The sequence below is a fragment of the Papaver somniferum genome, chromosome 3, assembly GCF_003573695.1.
Source record: "Papaver somniferum cultivar HN1 chromosome 3, ASM357369v1, whole genome shotgun sequence".
Classification (NCBI taxonomy): Eukaryota; Viridiplantae; Streptophyta; class Magnoliopsida; order Ranunculales; family Papaveraceae; genus Papaver; species Papaver somniferum.
Genome location: NC_039360.1, coordinates 34,803,489 through 34,822,633, shown reverse-complemented (window position 1 = coordinate 34,822,633; position 19,145 = coordinate 34,803,489). Strand labels below are relative to the sequence as shown.

General features: G+C 37.0%; 1 protein-coding gene across 1 annotated transcript; it reads left to right on the top strand.

Moving 5' to 3' along the window:
* Positions 1–17,664: 17,664 nt before the first annotated feature.
* On the top strand, positions 17,665–18,791 carry LOC113355826 (protein LURP-one-related 5-like). The gene is made up of 2 exons (XM_026598779.1): positions 17,665–18,031; positions 18,169–18,791. The coding sequence occupies exons 1-2, from the start codon at positions 17,759–17,761 to the stop codon at positions 18,661–18,663; spliced, it is 768 nt and encodes a 255-aa protein (XP_026454564.1). The 5' UTR covers positions 17,665–17,758; the 3' UTR covers positions 18,664–18,791.
* The last annotated feature ends 354 nt before the right edge of the window (positions 18,792–19,145 follow it).

Below are 19,145 nucleotides of genomic sequence, written 5' to 3'. Positions count from 1 at the left end.
ACTGCTGGAACTTATAACAGAACCACAACTTTAAGTTTATATAATACATGATGAAACTGATTTCAACGTGTAATAATATAGGATGTAAAAAGGTTTCTTTCAATGAATACGCATGATGAAACTAGTTTCATCCTTGTTTAAACTTAGATGAAAAATATAGGACGTAAAAAGGTTTCTTTCAATGAATACACATGATGAACTAGTTTCATCCTTGTTTAAACTTAGATGAAAAAATATAGGATGTAAAAAGGTTTCTTTCAATGAATACACATGATGAAACTAGTTTCATCCTTGTTTAAACTTAGACGAAAACAATTTCAGCTCAACCCAAAACAAGATGAAATCAGTTTCATCCAAACAAAATTCAGTTAATCTCAAACTAGTTTTTACATAGGGTAAACGTATATGAAACCAGTTTCATCCTTGTTTAAACTTGGATGAAAACAATTTCAGTTCAACCCAAAACAGGATGAAACCAGTTTCATCCAAACCAAAACAATTTCAACACAATTTCAGCTCAACCCAAAACATGATGAAACCAGTTTCATCCAAACCAAATTCAATCAACTTCAGACTAGATTTTATAGAGCTTAATCTAGATCTAACCACTTTCATCTAACCAAATTCAATCAATTAAGATACGGTGAAACCAAGTTCATCCCAGTTTAAAGCTAGACGAAATCGTATCCACCCCAATTGAGTACATGATGAACCCATTTCCAATACCAATCAAAATAAACATATAAACACGATGAACTAAACTATTTTCAATGTAACCAAAGACAATTAGGGTCTGAAGCTTACCAATTTGAGCATATATTTCAATTAACACAAAACCCTTTTTTGGATATTTCAATTCTCAAATTGTGAATTTGAGAATTTTGAATTAGGGCATCAGAAATTTCTTTATGGACGGTGGTGGTGGTGGCGGCGTCGATGACGGTGTTGGATAAACACGATGTTGTCGACGGCGTTGGTGTTTTCTGGTAGTAGAGATGGTGGTGGTGGTGTCGATGTTGGTGGTGGAGAAACTTGATGTATGTCGATGGTGGTATTGGTGTTTCTGGTAGTGGAGATGGGATTAATGGCGTTGATAACAGAGATGGAAGAAGATTATGTTGTTGATGGTGGTTCCGGCGGGATGGTAGACGGTGGAGGAATTTGGTTCTCATCTGGTTTGAGAGAAGATGAAGATGAAAGCGTTGGTGGTTTTGTTGAAGAGAGAAAGAGAACGTGTTAAGATTTTGGTGGACGTGGCAGGATAGTTGTGTCCATTTCAACTAAAAGATTCTTTTGGCCAGTTGACCCAGACGGAAAGCTTACCCGTCCATTTGACCCAGGAATCATACCTTTTTGGCTATATAGCCCATTTTCTGTATTTCAAACTCGTGGACATGCACAAGAGATATATTGTCCCCCTACTAGCAGTAGCACTAGGACTGACGTTAATTTCCTTTTCTGGAGCTAACATCATCATTTATTTTCTTCTTCTTGACTTTATATTATTCTTTGGCATATTTCTGGAAACAGATCAGAATGTTGTGCAGCTCAAATTCACATTTCTTCTTTTGTGTAAGCTAATAGACACCACCGGCATACATTCAGAGAAAGCAACTGAAGAAAAACCCATCGAAGACTTGGAAAAATAACAAGCAATTTGGTAAAACAGTAATGCAAACAAAAGAAGAAAGCAACTGCAAAGAACATTAGACACTGATAGAAAACAAGCAAGAAAAACAGTAATGCAAACAAAAGGGTTTTACTTTGTCCGGCGGAGATCATCAAACTCAGCCCTTGGCATATTTAGTCTACAAATTCCTTGACGGTGCATTACGGACTAGTCATTTTATATGGCAAAGATTATAAGCGGTTTTTTCTACCTAAAACCTATAAGTCTGTAAGGCAAAGGACATATCGTTTTCCTTCTACAGTCTCCAATACGCATTACCGACTTGTTTATGGACTTGTCATGATCATTTCAAAATTTAACATAAAATCAAAGATTGATTCGAGCTGTGTATTGTAGTAGTGTTTCATTATTGGAGGCTCGTCACATGTGCTCCTAAAGTGTACTCCACCGGAAGCCAAGATGGCGTATCAAACCATTTTCCACCACAAAAGAGATTTCCAATCGTCGCACAACATTTACTATTCGAAATTCCAAATAAACAACTTTTAGTCTATGGCTAGCTGCTGTTTATGTTTGTCCACCGCCGGTTTTTAAGCCTGGCGTTTTTAGGGGCCACTCAAAAGGATTTAGGGGCCAACAATAAAACAAAAAAGGTCACCCAAAGGGAAAATGTAGCCAACCCTTATCTCGCGTAATTCGTAATGGCGAAATTACCCTTATATATTCGGAGGATATGATAACATTGTTACCCTCCGAATGCAATCGGAAGCCAAAATCGTTCCCATACTTCCGATTATACGAGGTGCAGTATTTCTTGGTTCGTGTTTTGGATTCAGCATTAATCGGGAGTTAAATATATTACAAAACCTACCGATTATAAGTTACCGCAAATTCAAATTTTGAAAGCTACCATAATCGGTAGATATGCTAAATCCAATACATACCGATTATTGGTTTCTCCACATTCAACTTTCGTCAAATTAGCCGTTGGAGTTTTTGGGAAAAACAAAAAGAGCCGTTGGACCCTAAACCTATATAAAGAAACTCATATCTATCACCCCAATTGCACCAAACTCTTTCCTCTCTTCAGTTTTAATTTTCATAACAAAAAACATGGATATTGCTTTTGCCGAAGAAGAAGATTGTGCTATTTATAGAGCGTGGGTTGTGGTAACTACTCATGATCGTGTTCACAAGCTCCACAAATCGGAATCCGAAGAGCAGATATGGAACCGTATCTTAATGGTATTTGAGGCCTTAGATGGTAATCGAATTCGAAGATCATCCAATGACATTAAGATGAGAAAGAATGCGCTAGATAAGGAGATTGACAAACTTGAAGATGAGGAACGGTTTGTTAGGAACGCTTTTCCTTGGTGGACGTATGAAAAACGAGTAAGTATCTCTGTAACTCCAATTCACATTAACAAAAGTTAGTACTAACTTGTTACTCATTCGTAATTTCAGATAAATCTTGCGGATCGCCGGTATGTGGACCTCTACGGGAAACGATTTGAACATGAAGGATGCTACAAAATCAAGAGGGACAATTTCTATGGTCACTGGAAGTTATGATCTGTTTTAATACTTTTATGGTCAATTAGGAGTATGGATTTAGGTGCTTTTGACGAAATTGTAAGGTTAAGGCCGTTTGAACTTTATGTAATGGATGTAATCGGAGTATTATTAATATAAAAACTAACCGATTATACGAAATCGGTAGATTATTTTGTTAAACAACCTACCGATTGTAATATTCGGTTATTTTATGAGTCAACTTTCTTTCCGATTATGGTGTTGTTTGGTTCCAGGAAACAGTTTTTTTTGAACTTGTAATATTCGGAGGATAATGTTTTTGTAAAGTTCTGAATGTACGATGGCCCAAAAATCAGAATTTGGAAAAACTTATACTTTTCAAATGTTGTCTTTGAAATAATCGGACGTTAAATTAGTTACCAAAACTTCCGAATATGGGATGTCTAACCTTCAATATTGGCCCTTGGAACCACCTGGAGCCATGGCGTGGTTTGTTTTGAACTTGTGATTTTCGGAGGATAGGTTTTTTATAAAGTTCCGAATGTACGATGGCCCAAAAATCAGAATTTGGAAAAACTTATACTTTTCAAATTTTGTCTTTGAAATAATCGGAAGTTAAATTAATTACCAAAACTTCCGAATATGGGATGTCTAACCTTCAATATGGGCCCTTGGAACCACCTGGAGCCATGGCGTGGTTTGTTTTGAACTTGTGATATTCGGAGGATAGGTTTTTTATAAAGTTCCGAATGTACGATGGCCCAAAAATCAGAATTTGGAAAAACTTATACTTTTCAAATTTTGTCTTTGAAATAATCGGACGTTAAATTAGTTACCAAAACTTCCGAATATGGGATGTCTAACCTTCAATATTGGCCCTTGGAACCACCTGGAGCCATGGCGTGGTTTGTTTTGAACTTGTGATATTCGGAGGATAGGTTTTTTATAAAGTTCCGAATGTACGATGGCCCAAAAATCAGAATTTGGAAAAACTTATACTTTTCAAATTTTGTCTTTGAAATAATCGGAAGTTAAATTAGTTACCAAAACTTCCGAATTTGGGTTGTCTAACCTTCAATATTGGCCCTTGGAACCACCTGGAGCCATGGCGTGGTTTGTTTTGAACTTGTGATATTCGGAGGATAGGTTTTCTATAAAGTTCCGAATGTACGATGGCCCAAAAATCAGAATTTGGAAAAACTTATACTTTTCAAATTTTGTCTTTGAAATAATCGGACGTTAAATTAGTTACCAAAACTTCCGAATATGGGATGTCTAACCTTCAATATTGGCCCTTGGAACCACCTGGAGCCATGGCGTGGTTTGTTTTGAACTTGTGATATTCGGAGGATAGGTTTTTTATAAAGTTCCGAATGTACGATGGCCCAAAAATCAGAATTTGGAAAAACTTATACTTTTCAAATTTTGTCTTTGAAATAATCGGACGTTAAATTAGTTACCAAAACTTCCGAATATGGGATGTCTAACCTTCAATATGGCCCTTGGAACCACCTGGAGCCATGGCGTGGTTTGTTTTGAACTTGTGATATTCGGAGGATAGGTTTTTTATAAAGTTCCGAATGTACGATGGCCCAAAAATCAGAATTTGGAAAAACTTATACTTTTCAAATTTGTCTTTGAAATAATCGGACGTTAAATTAGTTACCAAAACTTCCGAATATGGGATGTCTAACCTTCAATATTGGCCCTTGGAACCACCTGGAGCCATGGCGTGGTTTGTTTTGAACTTGTGATATTCGGAGGATAGGTTTTTTTAAAGTTCCGAATGTACGATGGCCCAAAAATCAGAATTTGGAAAAACTTATACTTTTCAAATTTTGTCTTTGAAATAATCGGACGTTAAATTAGTTACCAAAACTTCCGAATATGGGATGTCTAACCTTCAATATGGCCCTTGGAACCACCTGGAGCCATGGCGTGGTTTGTTTTGAACTTGTGATATTCGGAGGATAGGTTTTTTATAAGTTCCGAATGTACGATGGCCCAAAAATCAGAATTTGGAAAAACTTATACTTTTCAAATTTTGTCTTTGAAATAATCGGACGTTAAATTAGTTACCAAAACTTCCGAATATGGGATGTCTAACCTTCAATATTGGCCCTTGGAACCACCTGGAGCCATGGCGTGGTTTGTTTTGAACTTGTGATATTCGGAGGATAGGTTTTTTATAAAGTTCCGAATGTACGATGGCCCAAAAATCAGAATTTGGAAAAACTTATACTTTTCAAATTTTGTCTTTGAAATAATCGGACGTTAAATTAGTTACCAAAACTTCCGAATATGGGATGTCTAACCTTCAATATGGCCCTTGGAACCACCTGGAGCCATGGCGTGGTTTGTTTTGAACTTGTGATATTCGGAGGATAGGTTTTTTATAAAGTTCCGAATGTACGATGGCCCAAAAATCAGAATTTGGAAAAACTTATACTTTTCAAATTTTGTCTTTGAAATAATCGGACGTTAAATTAGTTACCAAAACTTCCGAATATGGGATGTCTAACCTTCAATATTGGCCCTTGGAACCACCTGGAGCCATGGCGTGGTTTGTTTTGAACTTGTGATATTCGGAGGATAGGTTTTTTATAAAGTTCCGAATGTACGATGGCCCAAAAATCAGAATTTGGAAAAACTTATACTTTTCAAATTTTGTCTTTGAAATAATCGGACGTTAAATTAGTTACCAAAACTTCCGAATATGGGATGTCTAACCTTCAATATTGGCCCTTGGAACCACCTGGAGCCATGGCGTGGTTTGTTTTGAACTTGTGATATTCGGAGGATAGGTTTTTTATAAAGGTCCGAATGTACGATGGCCCAAAAATCAGAATTTGGAAAAACTTATACTTTTCAAATTTTGTCTTTGAATATACCACACAAATCATTATCATTTGAACTTGTCTAACTTAGTTACCCAAACAAATTTCCGAATGTACAACAAAAATCATTGTCATTTATCTGCTCTTCTTTACTTTACGACCGTGACTACCTCCCAGTCCTGCACGACCACGGGTTTGAGCACCTTCAGTTTGAGCACCTTCAGTTGGAGCAGCTTCAGTTGGAGCACACCGTCTTCAGCGCTCGAATGAAGCTCGAGTTCTTTTACCCGTCTTTGATACTGCCACCTTGGGCTGATGCCTCTTCGTGACTTTCTCCCCAAACTGGGCAGCATAATCTTCGTTATCCATATTATCAACTAGATCTCTAGCCTCTTTGATCTTCTCAGCTGGCATGGGATCTCCGCTCTTCAAGCATGCAGTTAACATTTTGGAAACACGCTTGAACCTATTCACCTTTTTTTATACGTAATGACATAACATCAAACGGTAATTACCTAAGATTTATAGGAATAATATAAAATGAACAAAAATAAGAACACGCACCAGTCTATCATAACCAGCTGGTTTGTCTTTGATGATACAATTATAACTTGAACCCGCCGCAGTAGTGTTGGATTTGATTTCACGGATAACCAAAGGATGTGATACCTTGTTATACCAACTCATATAGTCTGGAGAAATTTCCATCACCTCGGTTGGTTCGTCTACCAGTGTCGATAATGAAGTCATTCCTCTTATCCCAGTTATCAAGAACAGTAGGTGGGCCTGTGTGAACAATGTAAGATTATCACCACTAGAAGAGCACAACTCCAACTCCAATTTGTAGTAATCCCCCATTTCTCCAGAGGTTGTTGTTGTATATACCCGTGTTGTCGCATCACCCTAGAGGGGTTATACATCACATATCCTGTGGGGTGCCACAATGGTCCAAAATAAATGGACAAGTCCGACCGAAAATTTATATGCCCACTGGCTCGATCTTCCTTGTATGGATCAAAGCATACGTCCGAGGCCTTCAATTGGTCCAAAATCTCCCTCATGCGAATCAACTGCTGCTCTTTTGTCCTAGAACGGTTGTCTTCAAATATATACTTTGTTCCTCTAGGAGTACCTTTGCACCACCCCGGGTTCTCTCCGGCCAACTTCAGGATAGGGAAGTGGTCATAGATCCATGCCTATATACATAAGAAATCAAGTTTTAGTAAATAGATTGTGTATATTCGGTAGTAATTTCCAAACATAATTTCCGATTATATAATCGGAAACAAAACTGAGTACCTATCCACCGAATACCCAACATTCGGAAATAGATATGGATCATTTCCTACCGAATATGCGTCATTTGGAGTTCAGTAACCTATAGTTTTTCTGGCCTGTATATTCTAGTAATATCAAAAAATATTTCCGATTATATAATCGGAAATAAAACTAAGTACCTAGCCACCGAATAACAAACATTCGGAAAATAAGATGGATCAATTCCTACCGAATATGCGTCCTTTGGAGTTCAGTAACCTCTAGTTTTTCTGGCCTGTATATTCAGTAGTAATATCAAAAAAAATATTTCCGATTATATATAATCGGAAATAAAACTAAGTACCTAGCCACCGAATGACAAACATTCGGAATATAAGATGGATCAATTCCTACCGAATATGCGTCCTTTGGAGTTCAGTAACCTCTAGTTTTTCTGGCCTGTATATTCGGTAGTAATATCAAAAACATATTTCCGATTATATATAATCGGAAATAAAACTGAGTACCTAGCCACCGAATAACAAACATTCGAAAAATAAGATGGATCAATTCCTACCGAATATGCGTCCTTTGGAGTTATGAATATGCGTCCTTTGGAGTTATGAATATGCATCATATGTATTGTCTACCGAATAACTATAGAGTGAGTTATAGAGTTAAAGAAAAAACCTGCAATAGAGCCACGTTCCCGGCAACTTGGCAGGTTCCTAGCGTCGACGCCTTTCTCAACTCTTCCATCAAGAATGCTAGGCATGCCGTGCCCCAAGAATAGTCACCGACTTCATGGAGAGGATCCAAAAGTTGTATAAGGTTGGCATCGATCCGGTTGCCAGAAGTATTGGGGAATATGACACATCCCAATACACAGAGGAGATATGCAGTGGCAGCGTGGTTCACTTGCTCATCAGTTAACGTTCCATTCGTTTCCTTCTCCAAGGTGCCTCGGAACATATTCATCAAAGCTGTAATGTTGATCTGTCTTGTTCTATAACTGGCATGCCTCCTAAACTCTGTTGTTGTTGTCTCTTCATCCCAACCTAAGCACTTGTTAGTTAGAGAATAAAGTTGTGCCCAACTTAACTGCTTTGTGTAGTTAAACTTCACAGTTGTGCCTTGGTCGGGAAGGTTAAGAATCTGCACAACATCATCCGGGGTGATCGTCATCTCCCCAAACGGCATATGGAAAGTATCGGTCTCAGGATACATTCTCTCCACGAACACCGATATGGCCACACGATCATGTTCCAACAATGAATTCTCGGCGGCATTAGCTAACCCCGAGTTGGAAACAATTGTCTTGAACCTTTCACATTCACCGGATAAAGGTCACGCAAGCATTTTTGTTGGTGCGTCGGTAGGTTTGAGTAGACGGACCGCATCTTGATGATCCTATTAAAGTACATAAAAAAAATCCTTAATACAAGTATTACGATATAACACATAGACAATACATTAATAAAAAATAGTAATTTTATTACCTCGGTTTCATATATTTCTCTGGCCCATGAGTCTTTGTATCCAAATAGCAATTTTCCTCCATCCGCTGGTAGTCCAAGGATTGTGCCTGCTGGAATACCCTTCTTCTTCAAGTGCTGAGGGACAAGATGTGATGCTTTCTTAGCAATATCCTTCCTTACAACATCTTTTCCTTTTTTGGCTTTTTGGGTACCACTTGGTTGTCCTTCTTCTTCTACTCTTTCCACTGGATCAACTGGTTCAACACTTGGTCCTGCACTTTGTTGAGCGGCTTGTTCAACACTTGGTCGCACCCCTTGTTCACTGCCTTGTTGTTCAACAGTTGGTTGCACTCCTTGTTGACTGCTTTGTTGAGCACCTGAATTATCTTTGGCACTCCTTTCCCTCCTAGCACTAGCTGTCACTTTCTTCCTCCCTTCTCGACTTTGTCTAAACAACAAAGAAAGGAACAATATTTACAAACTATACAATCAGAAGACAAAGTATGGAAATATAACCCGAATGTACACATTCGGACGTAAGAAGACACATATTTTTCCCGAATACAAAACAATCGGAAGCTAACTAAACATATTTGCAACCGAATATACATCAATTGGAGTTCAGAAGCTGTAAATTTTTCATCCTACACAATCGGAAGAAAAAGTGCACCTCTATAACCCGAATGTACAAATTCGGAAGTAAGAAGACACATATTTTTTCCGAATGAAAAACAATCGGAATATAACTAAACACGTTTACAACCGAATATTCATCAACTGGAGTTCAGAAACTCTAAAATTTTATCCTACACAATCGGAGGTATAAAACATTATATTGTCTTCCGAATAAATACTTGCCCCAAAATGGGATTTTTCCTATATCATAAATTTTGAGATTTTTTCAATATATACATTCGGTAGTGAGTGTTCTTCCGAATACTTTGTGTCTACTTAAATATATTCGGTATCCAAAAAATTCATTAAACTACCGATTATTAGCAGTTTGTATCCAGGAAGATATGGCCACCAATATTCGGCAGATAATCATCAAAATCTTTCTCCCGAATACTGTCGATGTTCTTGAAAAATGAAGAACACGACTACATTCGGAAGTAAATGAGCATGCATATCGTCCGAATCTGGATAAATAACCGAAAACCCTAGAAATTTTTTTTCTCGATTCGACGAATTAAAGCGAAATAAACCCCAAAAATGATAGATTCTTACCTAATTGGGGCCATTTGAAGTTGACGAAGTGTTTGAGTCTCGGAATCGCCACCACCGACTACATTGCCGGGTACTTGTTCTTCGCGTTCTTCGCGTTCTTCTTCATTTGCAGCAAGAATTTCTTTATTTCTTGCTAAAATTCCAATGTTTGGATCGATACCCCGAACAACATTTTTGGTTCTAGGTCTGTGGGTTTCATTTCTCTTATCCATTGTTTTATAATCGAATCGACGATGTTTTGATTTTACGATTCGCGGCGATGTTTCGGTTGAACGAGGAAATTTTTTTTTCTTCCACAATCGGAAGATAATATGAAACTGGAAGAAGAAGAGTTGAAATGAGTAGAATTGTTTTTGATTTGGTTTTTATACAGTTTTACCAGAAGGGCATTTATGTAACTTCATTATCATATAGGGTACCCCTTAGCTAGAGTCTTTGGTTGAGTATAAATTGATGGCCCCTAAATCTTTTGGGATGGCCCCTAAAAACGCCAGGTTTTTAAGGTCTTAACTTCCATGGGGTACGTTGTGAGGAAGAAAATATTAATGCTGAAAATAACCCAATTTTGTCTTTTGCTAGTAGTTACTCTTCTGGTTCCTTCTACCTCCGTAGACCGTATAGTTGTATGATTATTCGCCCCATTGAAATTTTATGACGATAAAATTTGTGAAAATTTCTTACTCAACAACTACTGTTTTGAAAAGATAAGACTAAATGATCGAATCACATCCTAAAGAAGTTACGTAGTAGAAATTCGGAATGTTCCTAAAGAGGAAAAGTTTCATCATGAAACAATTAATGATGGATATTTAACGGAAACAAAACATATTTTTTTCCGGAAAATGTTGTTTTCGTCATGTACATTACCTTCGGACAAGTCCAATTAGAAATAAATGATGGCTAATTTTCAAAGCCATCAATGGCATGGCTATTACGTGTTTAAATATTAGCCAATTCAACTTAAAAAGATTCCACACAATCAGAAATTATGACTGTAAGTTCGATTATGTGCACATTCTCTAACAAAACATTTCATATACCTCTTTCTCGCTACGTAGTGTTGCGGTTTCTCGCTACGTAGTGTTGCGGTAAGGCCAAACACTATAATGAGGGATTTTTGGGAAACTGTACGGAAACTTAGTTTCCGTATAAACAGTGCAAAACGTGAACTCAATTTCCGTTCTTTTCCGTTTTTTTTTTTCTGATTTTTTTTGAACGCGCGATTGGGGGATATAAATTACTTCCCCCAACTCATAGTGTCTGCTAAGGGATGATTTTTGGATATGAAAATACTAAAATATCCTTTGGTTAATTAAAAAACATTACGAAAAGATTAAAATACTCTTTCTCCTAAAACTTAAAATCAAAAACTAAGTCATGTATCCCTCATTCTCAAATCAGTTCCGGCATAAACTAAGGTTAGGTTTTGAATTTTTTTTTCTTCCATCTTCTTCTTCATCAACGATTAATCGTCGATTCAAAAATTTCTTCGTCGATTAACCTACCCGAATCATAACCATGCCTCCACTAAAGAAACCAAATGCCCAATCGAAGTCTAAATCGATTGCTCAATAAAAATTAGAACAAAGGCTTTCTTTGATTGCTCAAGAGCAAGAGGAAGAAGAACAAGAGAACTCGGACAATCAACCTCTCGTAAACATGGCTTTTGTGAGAAGGTAAGTGCTTCTGAACTAGTTTATAATTGTTTTGATCGATTTAAGGCAGTGGGTTTAGGTTAGAATCGCGAACCCTAACTCAAACAGTTGAGTTTCAGTGAGTACCAGCATTGAAATTAGTATGAATACACTGCCGGTATTAAATCACGACATTCAATCTAGAATGAAGACAATGCCGGTAGACTGTTAGGGAGTTGAATTTGGTATGAAACCAATGCCGGCACTGATGCTAAAATCACCTGAAACTGAATGTTATATACCGGCATTGAAATTAGGTTGAATACTATAACGGTAGTATGTTACGTCATTGTTTTACATTTATTCGAGTATGCCGGTAGTTCACATTAAATATACAGGAACACCCTAGGAATTTGTTACATGTACCGGCATTGATTTTAGGTTGCATTCTGTGCCGGTACTCGGTTACGGCATGGAGTTGAATTTTTACGTGTGTGCCGGTAGTGCTCTTTTGGTATCCAGGAACAATCTATAATTTACCGGCATTGTCGATAGTTATTGTTCACTGCCGGAACAATGTATCGGCATGACGTATTTGCTACATTACTATGCCGTGTTTGGTCCCGGCATGGTTTATTTTTATTGACTTTATGCCGGTATTAGGAATGAAAGTGAGTTGTCTTATATTCATTTCGTGTGTCTTTTGTTATAGGCTAAAGCCAAAGAAGCTAACAAAGAAAAAACTAAAGATGCTGGCATTAAGAAAAGAAGGAAGGATGGTCTTAGTACTCCTCACTCTCTGCCTCCTCGAGGTAAATATCAAGGTCGCAACAAGTGTTTGGGGGCGGATACAAGAGGTGAATTTTGGGATAGTGGTCGTGACCGTAGAAAACTCGTAATCTGTGAACCTACTAGAACAATTGTGCATGATGAGAAAGAAGAAGAAGAAAGTAAGGAGGAAGATAATGAGGTTGATGCAAGTCAATTAACAACCCAAAGCCAAGTTTTAGAGGAACATGGTGGGCCAAGTCAACAACCGACTCAAGGCAAGGGCAAAGGCAAAGTTAAAGTTAAAGGTTCGCACCTTCCTCACACTGATGACATGATACCTGATCTTTCTCGTGGTAGAATTTGGGGTGAAGCTCACGATCCGAAAATACTATTTGGCTACAAGGACACGTGGGCTCGTACTATTTATCAAACCTATGTAAGAATTTTTTATCTTTTGCATATGTATTGTTGTGTATATATGTAAAATCTCTTAATTGTATTGTCTCCTAATTGTAAGATCATAAGAAGGCTGTGCGTGTTTACCGAAACCAAGCCACGGCTAATTGGGATTTTTCTACGGAATGTGAAAAGGTCCAAACAATAGTAAGGGATTCTGGTCTATATGCTTTGGTTGAAAATTTCTTTGAAGCCTGATTCTGTGACAGTCAATTGCTTCGTTGAAAGGTATCATGTTGAAACTGATACCATGCACTTCCCGTTTGGGGAGATGACCTTGATCCCTGATGATGCTCAGAACATTTTAGGCTTGAGTGTTACCGGAAAATCAGTTGCAAAAGGAGATAAGTGTCCGACCCCCTTTAATGATACACGTGTAGTTGTGATCCCAAACTATCTTCTCAAATTCTTGCATAACGGTCCTCCCTTCCCATTCCACCCTTCTAATAGTTGCTTGTGCGCTAGAAATTGTACTTAGAGAAGACACGTTGGTCTTATCCTTTTCCTTGAAGCCTCTGAAGATTTGTCTCGGTTTGATAAGTGCTTTGGTCATTCTCTTTACATCCTCCAATTCATGGGGTTTTAGCTTCACAATTAGGGAGTGACCAACAAAATCTTTCGGATCCCAGTGGTTATGACGGCCGAACCAAACCGCACAATCCTATTCTTTGTTCTTGTCATTTGGATGGAATACAAGCTTAAAGGGGCAATTATCCTTCCTCGTGCGAGTCTTGTATACCCTATTAGTCTTCTTTGGATATACATAATCCTTTATCTTGTGGATATTCTTCGCCTTGTATTTCTCACTTCTCTTGCAAACCATCTCAAAACGGGTATTTGAACCTTGGGTATTCCTCACCAACACACACATTTTCTTAAGAGACGTTTCTTTAGCCCAAGCGATTGCTTCCTTTGGATCTTTTATTCCCTACATAAGGCCAACAATGGGAGATTAGAAGGTTCATTACAAGGAATCCATTAGTAAAGATCAAGATACTAGGTGAAAAGTATTATTTGATAACATATCGGAGGCATTTTATAGTATTCGGACGTATCCCGACTAAGCGTCTTTGCATTTTTTGGATCAATATATGTCACCACCTAAGGATCGAATGGAAAGAAAATAAATTAGTTCCAAAAGAAATTAAAACACTATGCCGGAAAACAGTTCCGGCATGCTCTACCAATCTTCCGGCATGGTCGAACTGAACCAAAACTGAAGACCAAAACTGAAGACCAAATTTGAAACCTTTTCTGGCATACAAATTTCATTTGCAATCAAAGCCGGAAACATAGGTGCCGGCATTCTCGTAATCTATGGTTTCAAGCCGATACCTGTTTCCGGCGGAACCCATAATTAATATACCATGCCGGTTTTTAGCTTTGGGAAACACTCCTTTCTGTATGTTTTTTTGTAGGTACCGGCATGGTAACATTCTAATTAAACAATGACGGTGATGGTGCCGGCATGCTCGTTATCTACGGTTCCACGCCGGTATACAGTTCCGGCGTGGTAGTTAGTTAATTTTCTATGCCGGTATTTATCTTTAGAAGACACTGCTTCCTGTTTGTTTTTCATGCAGTACCGGCATGATAACCTTTGAATATAACCATGTCGGTAGCATATTCCGTAGAATATTCTTTAGTAGGTAAAAAGTAACTTTTGTGCCGACATAGATTTTTGGTTCAATACTATGCCGATTTGAATTTCAAAATGGGGGATATCGGGCTGCCGGTATGGCCTTAATATGAATACTATGTCGGTACGTAGGCTTCCGGCATTGTATTCATACCACTACTATGCCGGCACCGAGCTTTTTCAGATGAAAAAATGGTGGGTTCAAAGAAAAAAAATCAATTTTTCAACCTCTTAGCAACTTTACCTGTGTATTGGCGATGCTTCTATGTTGTGCAAGTTTACTTTCTTGTGTAGCTTCTTCAAAAAACTTTCCATGTTCGTAAAAATCATCATTCAAGGGTGTTGGCTCAACAAAGAGTTGCAATTGTGAGTTGTTGTCGTTAACTGAAGATACAAGATATGCTCCTTGTTGTAGTTGAGCTAAAGATTCAGCAGCAACAATTCTCTCTTCACAATCATCCTCCATTTTCCCCCAAAAAAGTTCCCTCTCAAATATTTTTCCCTCCTTCTACTCTCACCTCACTCACCCAAATACAAATAAAAACACGCACTAATCTTTTATCAAATAATCTTATGATTTTCCTAATTATAATTGAGGGGTTGATTAGGTGTTACGTAAATTACTAAGATAAGGGGTGACCCTGAATTGATATTTGGATCCAGGTTTTGTCCTTTTCCTCTATCCCCAATCGCAAGTTCTTTTTTCTTACATGAAATATTTGTTTAGATTAGAAGATAATTAAGAGAGAAAAAAAAGGAGATATAATAGGTAAAAAAAGGAAAAGTTTTAATAAAAAGAAAAAGAGTGAAAAACAGAAGTTTTAGTGTAAAACTACGTAAATGCCACGCAATCAAAAAGTATGACAACGTTACTGTAAGTCCGATTATGTGCACATTCTCTAACAAAACAGGTAGCCTTAAAAGACCGGGAAATTTGACGCCTCATATCATTATACGAGAAATATGGAAAGAACAAAATAATTGAGTTCGCGGAGGGAGGTACGAAAAAAAAAGTTGGGACGATTTAATCTTGTTGAGCAAGAACTTCAGTAAATGGTGTGCTGTGCTCTACTGTTCTATACTTTCATATAAGTACAGTTGCATGTTCAACATTTTTCGAGGGTAATTTTGAGATGTCAAAATTTCAACAGTTAAAAATCTTTACTGTCTTTAGCAATCTTATAAGCGGCCAATTCAGATTTGTGGAGATTGCTATTTCTTTTTTAATAAGAAATTAAGATGTTTTCTTTTGTTCAGCGTACACACTCGTGACAGTACTCCGACCAAACAAACAAACGAAAGAAACACTGTTGGCCCTACCTTCGACCTTTCCTGGTATAGAGCTTAACAAATCGCAAATCATATGCCCACATAATACAAGGAGGGTTAGTGACAGAGTAACCACTGATGGGCCTCTTAAGGAGTATCAGTGTTGGAAATCAATTATTTGAGTACAACATTTACGCGTGAACTGAATTCAACGAACCACGTTTAGGGGTGAGCATGGACCGGTATGGACCGGTTTTTACCTCATCCGCGTCCAATCCATTGCACTGCGGATTTCAAATTTGGCATACGCATCAAATCCATATCCAACAGATTTACATCCAATGGATTTGTTTTACTTAAAATTTATAGTAAAGAAAATAAGCTGACACAAATGACTCCTTATAAAACCTACATATCCTATACATGTATAGAAATATAAATATGCCATGTACAACACCCCAAGCAAACATCTTAAAAATTCCTAAATGATCCATAATATTTTCAAGGACTGTACAAATGCCCTTAATTTAACGGATATGGATGTCCAACGGATTTTGAAGGCTGCATCCGGGCCCGATCCGTTATCCGTTGGATTTTAAAAATTCTATCCGCATCCAACCCATTAACGAACAGTCCGGGCATCCATCCGCAAATAAACGGTTTGTCCCGATTAAATACGCGGATTACGGGCCAAATGCTCACCCCTAACCACATTACCTGATTTTTCTTTTCTTTGTACGACGAAATTAGTCTCTAGTTATGCAGCAAAACAGACCGTATCGGACAGGATAATCGGAGATACTTGGAGATACCTTTCAGATTCTTGGAGATGTTGTATTTTCTCAAATTTTTCCAGTTCTTGGGTCCAAGAACATAGCTCAGTTGTATTCCATTAATTCCATTAAGAAGGAAGTAAGCTAATTCAAATTTCGAAAATTGCTGTGGAGTTTTGAAATCAAGTAACATGTGAATCGCCTGTCCGAAAAAGAAAAGTATCGACACTCTTCTTGTCAACGAAAAAATGAGTGTCAACGTGGATGGATGTTGTTGCGTTGCCTTTTAGAAAAGCTTCTAAATCCATATTATTACTGTTTGTTAGGGTTATTAGTACATTTTACTGTTTGCTAAAGGTCTTTTGTTTTGAAAAAGTTATTACTGTTGTCGCCCTTCTCTTATGAACTTTGGAACAGAGATTTTAGTGTAGCTCTCAAGCTAATGACAGCGCCGGATATGCTCCAACCAGAAACTGGACATTTCAGTCTTTTGATCAAGTACAACATGCAACTTGGATTTTTTTGTCCTACTAAATGAACTTCGCATATATATTTGTCACCTGACGTTTTATACATACCATTATTACAAGCTAATGAAGTTTATTTTTATATCACCCACTGTTAGATAGAATCTTTTGACATATTTCTATTTATATCGACCTATTATCAAAGATAAGATCGCTTGACATGTTTTGATCAAACATTTTCTTTAGTAAAAATTACCAACATATTATATTTTCTCTAGAATATTATTTTTGCGTGCACTGTATTTTCATAGAAGAATTTTGCATTTCACGGTATATTAACAAAGTTGTTGTATGGGGTTGTTAAATTTCATGAATGTTATTTCATATAAGTTGGCTCTTAAAAGAATTCGACAACTCTGACATGAGCCTGATATTACCTATGTTTCAAAGAAAATTAATATTTTTGTGAAAGTATCATTTTTCATGAAACCGATAAATATATGAGTGGGACTGAAGCAAAGAATCATTTAACAAGGTATCAAAAGACTATTCTATAAAAAATTTAACGTATAAGGTACGAGAAAGAAGAGACATAGTGAGTGAGGCAAGGGCCGTCGCACATGTAAAAAAATTTAGGACCGATCTTTTTTTGCCCCGAATCTCAAGTATTAATAGAGAGACGAACCCCACACCTTAAAAGCAAACCACTCTCATTCTCTCGTCTCTTTCTCTTTAACAAAACCATACCCATTCTCTTTACCATTTCTAGAGTCAAGTAAAGGAAATGAAGCTTCAAAATCTCATGAACTCTGAAGAAAAGGGAACGATGATCAAAGAGGCAGCTCATATTGTTAATGAAAACTCTGTTTTTCAGGAAGAAACTCAACTTACTGTTCGGAAAACTTCTTTATTTTCTCCCGGTGATGGTTTCTCTGTCTATGACTGTAAAGGAGAAGTTGTTTTCAGAGTTGATTCTTATGGTCATAGTGGTCATGAACAAGATGAACTTGTTTTAATGGATGCTTCTGGCAAGTGTCTCTTAACTGTTCGCAGAAAGGTCAGTAATTCATAAACTCCCTCTTAGATTGTATTCAGTAGAGTAGATTGTTCTACAGATTTCAACCAAAGGGTTTTGATTGATTGTTAAATTAATCTTGGGTTTCGATCTGTTTTCAATTTTTATTTGATTTGCAGAGACCAAGTTTACATCATAGATGGGAAGGATACGTTGGAGAAAGAAGGGAGGGACAAAAACCAATCTTCAGTGTAAAAAGATCATCAATCATAGGAAAATCAAGTGTAACGGTAGAAGTATACAATCACCATGATCATGTAGAAGAATATCAAGTTGATGGTTTGTTTTCACAGAGGTGTTGTACTTTTTACAACACATCATCAGTTATGAGTAAAGAAGTAGTTGCAGAGGTAAAAAGAAAAGTAGATGCTGCAAATAATGTGCTACTTGGGAAAGACGTTTTTACTCTTTGTGTTAAACCTGGTTTTGATGCTGCTTTTGCTATGGGTTTAGTACTTGTTCTTGATCAGATCAATGGTAATACTTCTAGTTCTGATGATGATGATGATGGTTCTGAAGAAAATTTAGTCAGTAGTGTTCTTGATCCAATCACTACAATTAATGATGATAAGTGTAATAATAATAATCATGTAAGTCCTGATTCTCACATTTAATTTCAAGGCATCTTATTATATGTCAGGGAATCTCTTTTCTTGTTTCATCTGTATAAATATTTGAGTTATTCTTGATTAGTTTTTACACCGTAAGGAGGTTATTGATTAAATAAAGGCTTGATTTAGGATGTGAATGTTATGAATTACTGATTTTAGATGTTTAAAGGAAGAGTGAGATTTACGGTATAATTTGTTACTATAATAGAAAGCTATAAATTTAATATTCTAGATTTATATTTAACTTTGCACCCAATTAGATATTTTTTTAGCACTGTTGAGTGTTTATTTACTGTGCCTCCTTGGCACTTTGAATCAATTTTAACTTTTCTCAATTTTTTTTTTAATATTCTTACGTTGCTGTGTGTTTTGGACAGAGTTTCATTTGGGTTTTATGTGAAAGAATATTTATTAAATTAATCACCAATTGTCATGTTAAATCTGGTTAAAAGTGTGATTAAAGAAAGATTACATAGAGTTGATAC

Bases quoted from the DNA above. Each gene is read 5' to 3' on its own strand.
- LOC113355826 (XM_026598779.1), top strand. From the start codon at position 17,759: ATGAAGCTTCAAAATCTCATGAACTCTGAAGAAAAGGGAACGATGATC. The intron at 18,032-18,168 runs GTCAGTAATTCA...TTTGATTTGCAG, and splicing joins TCTTAACTGTTCGCAGAAAG to AGACCAAGTTTACATCATAG.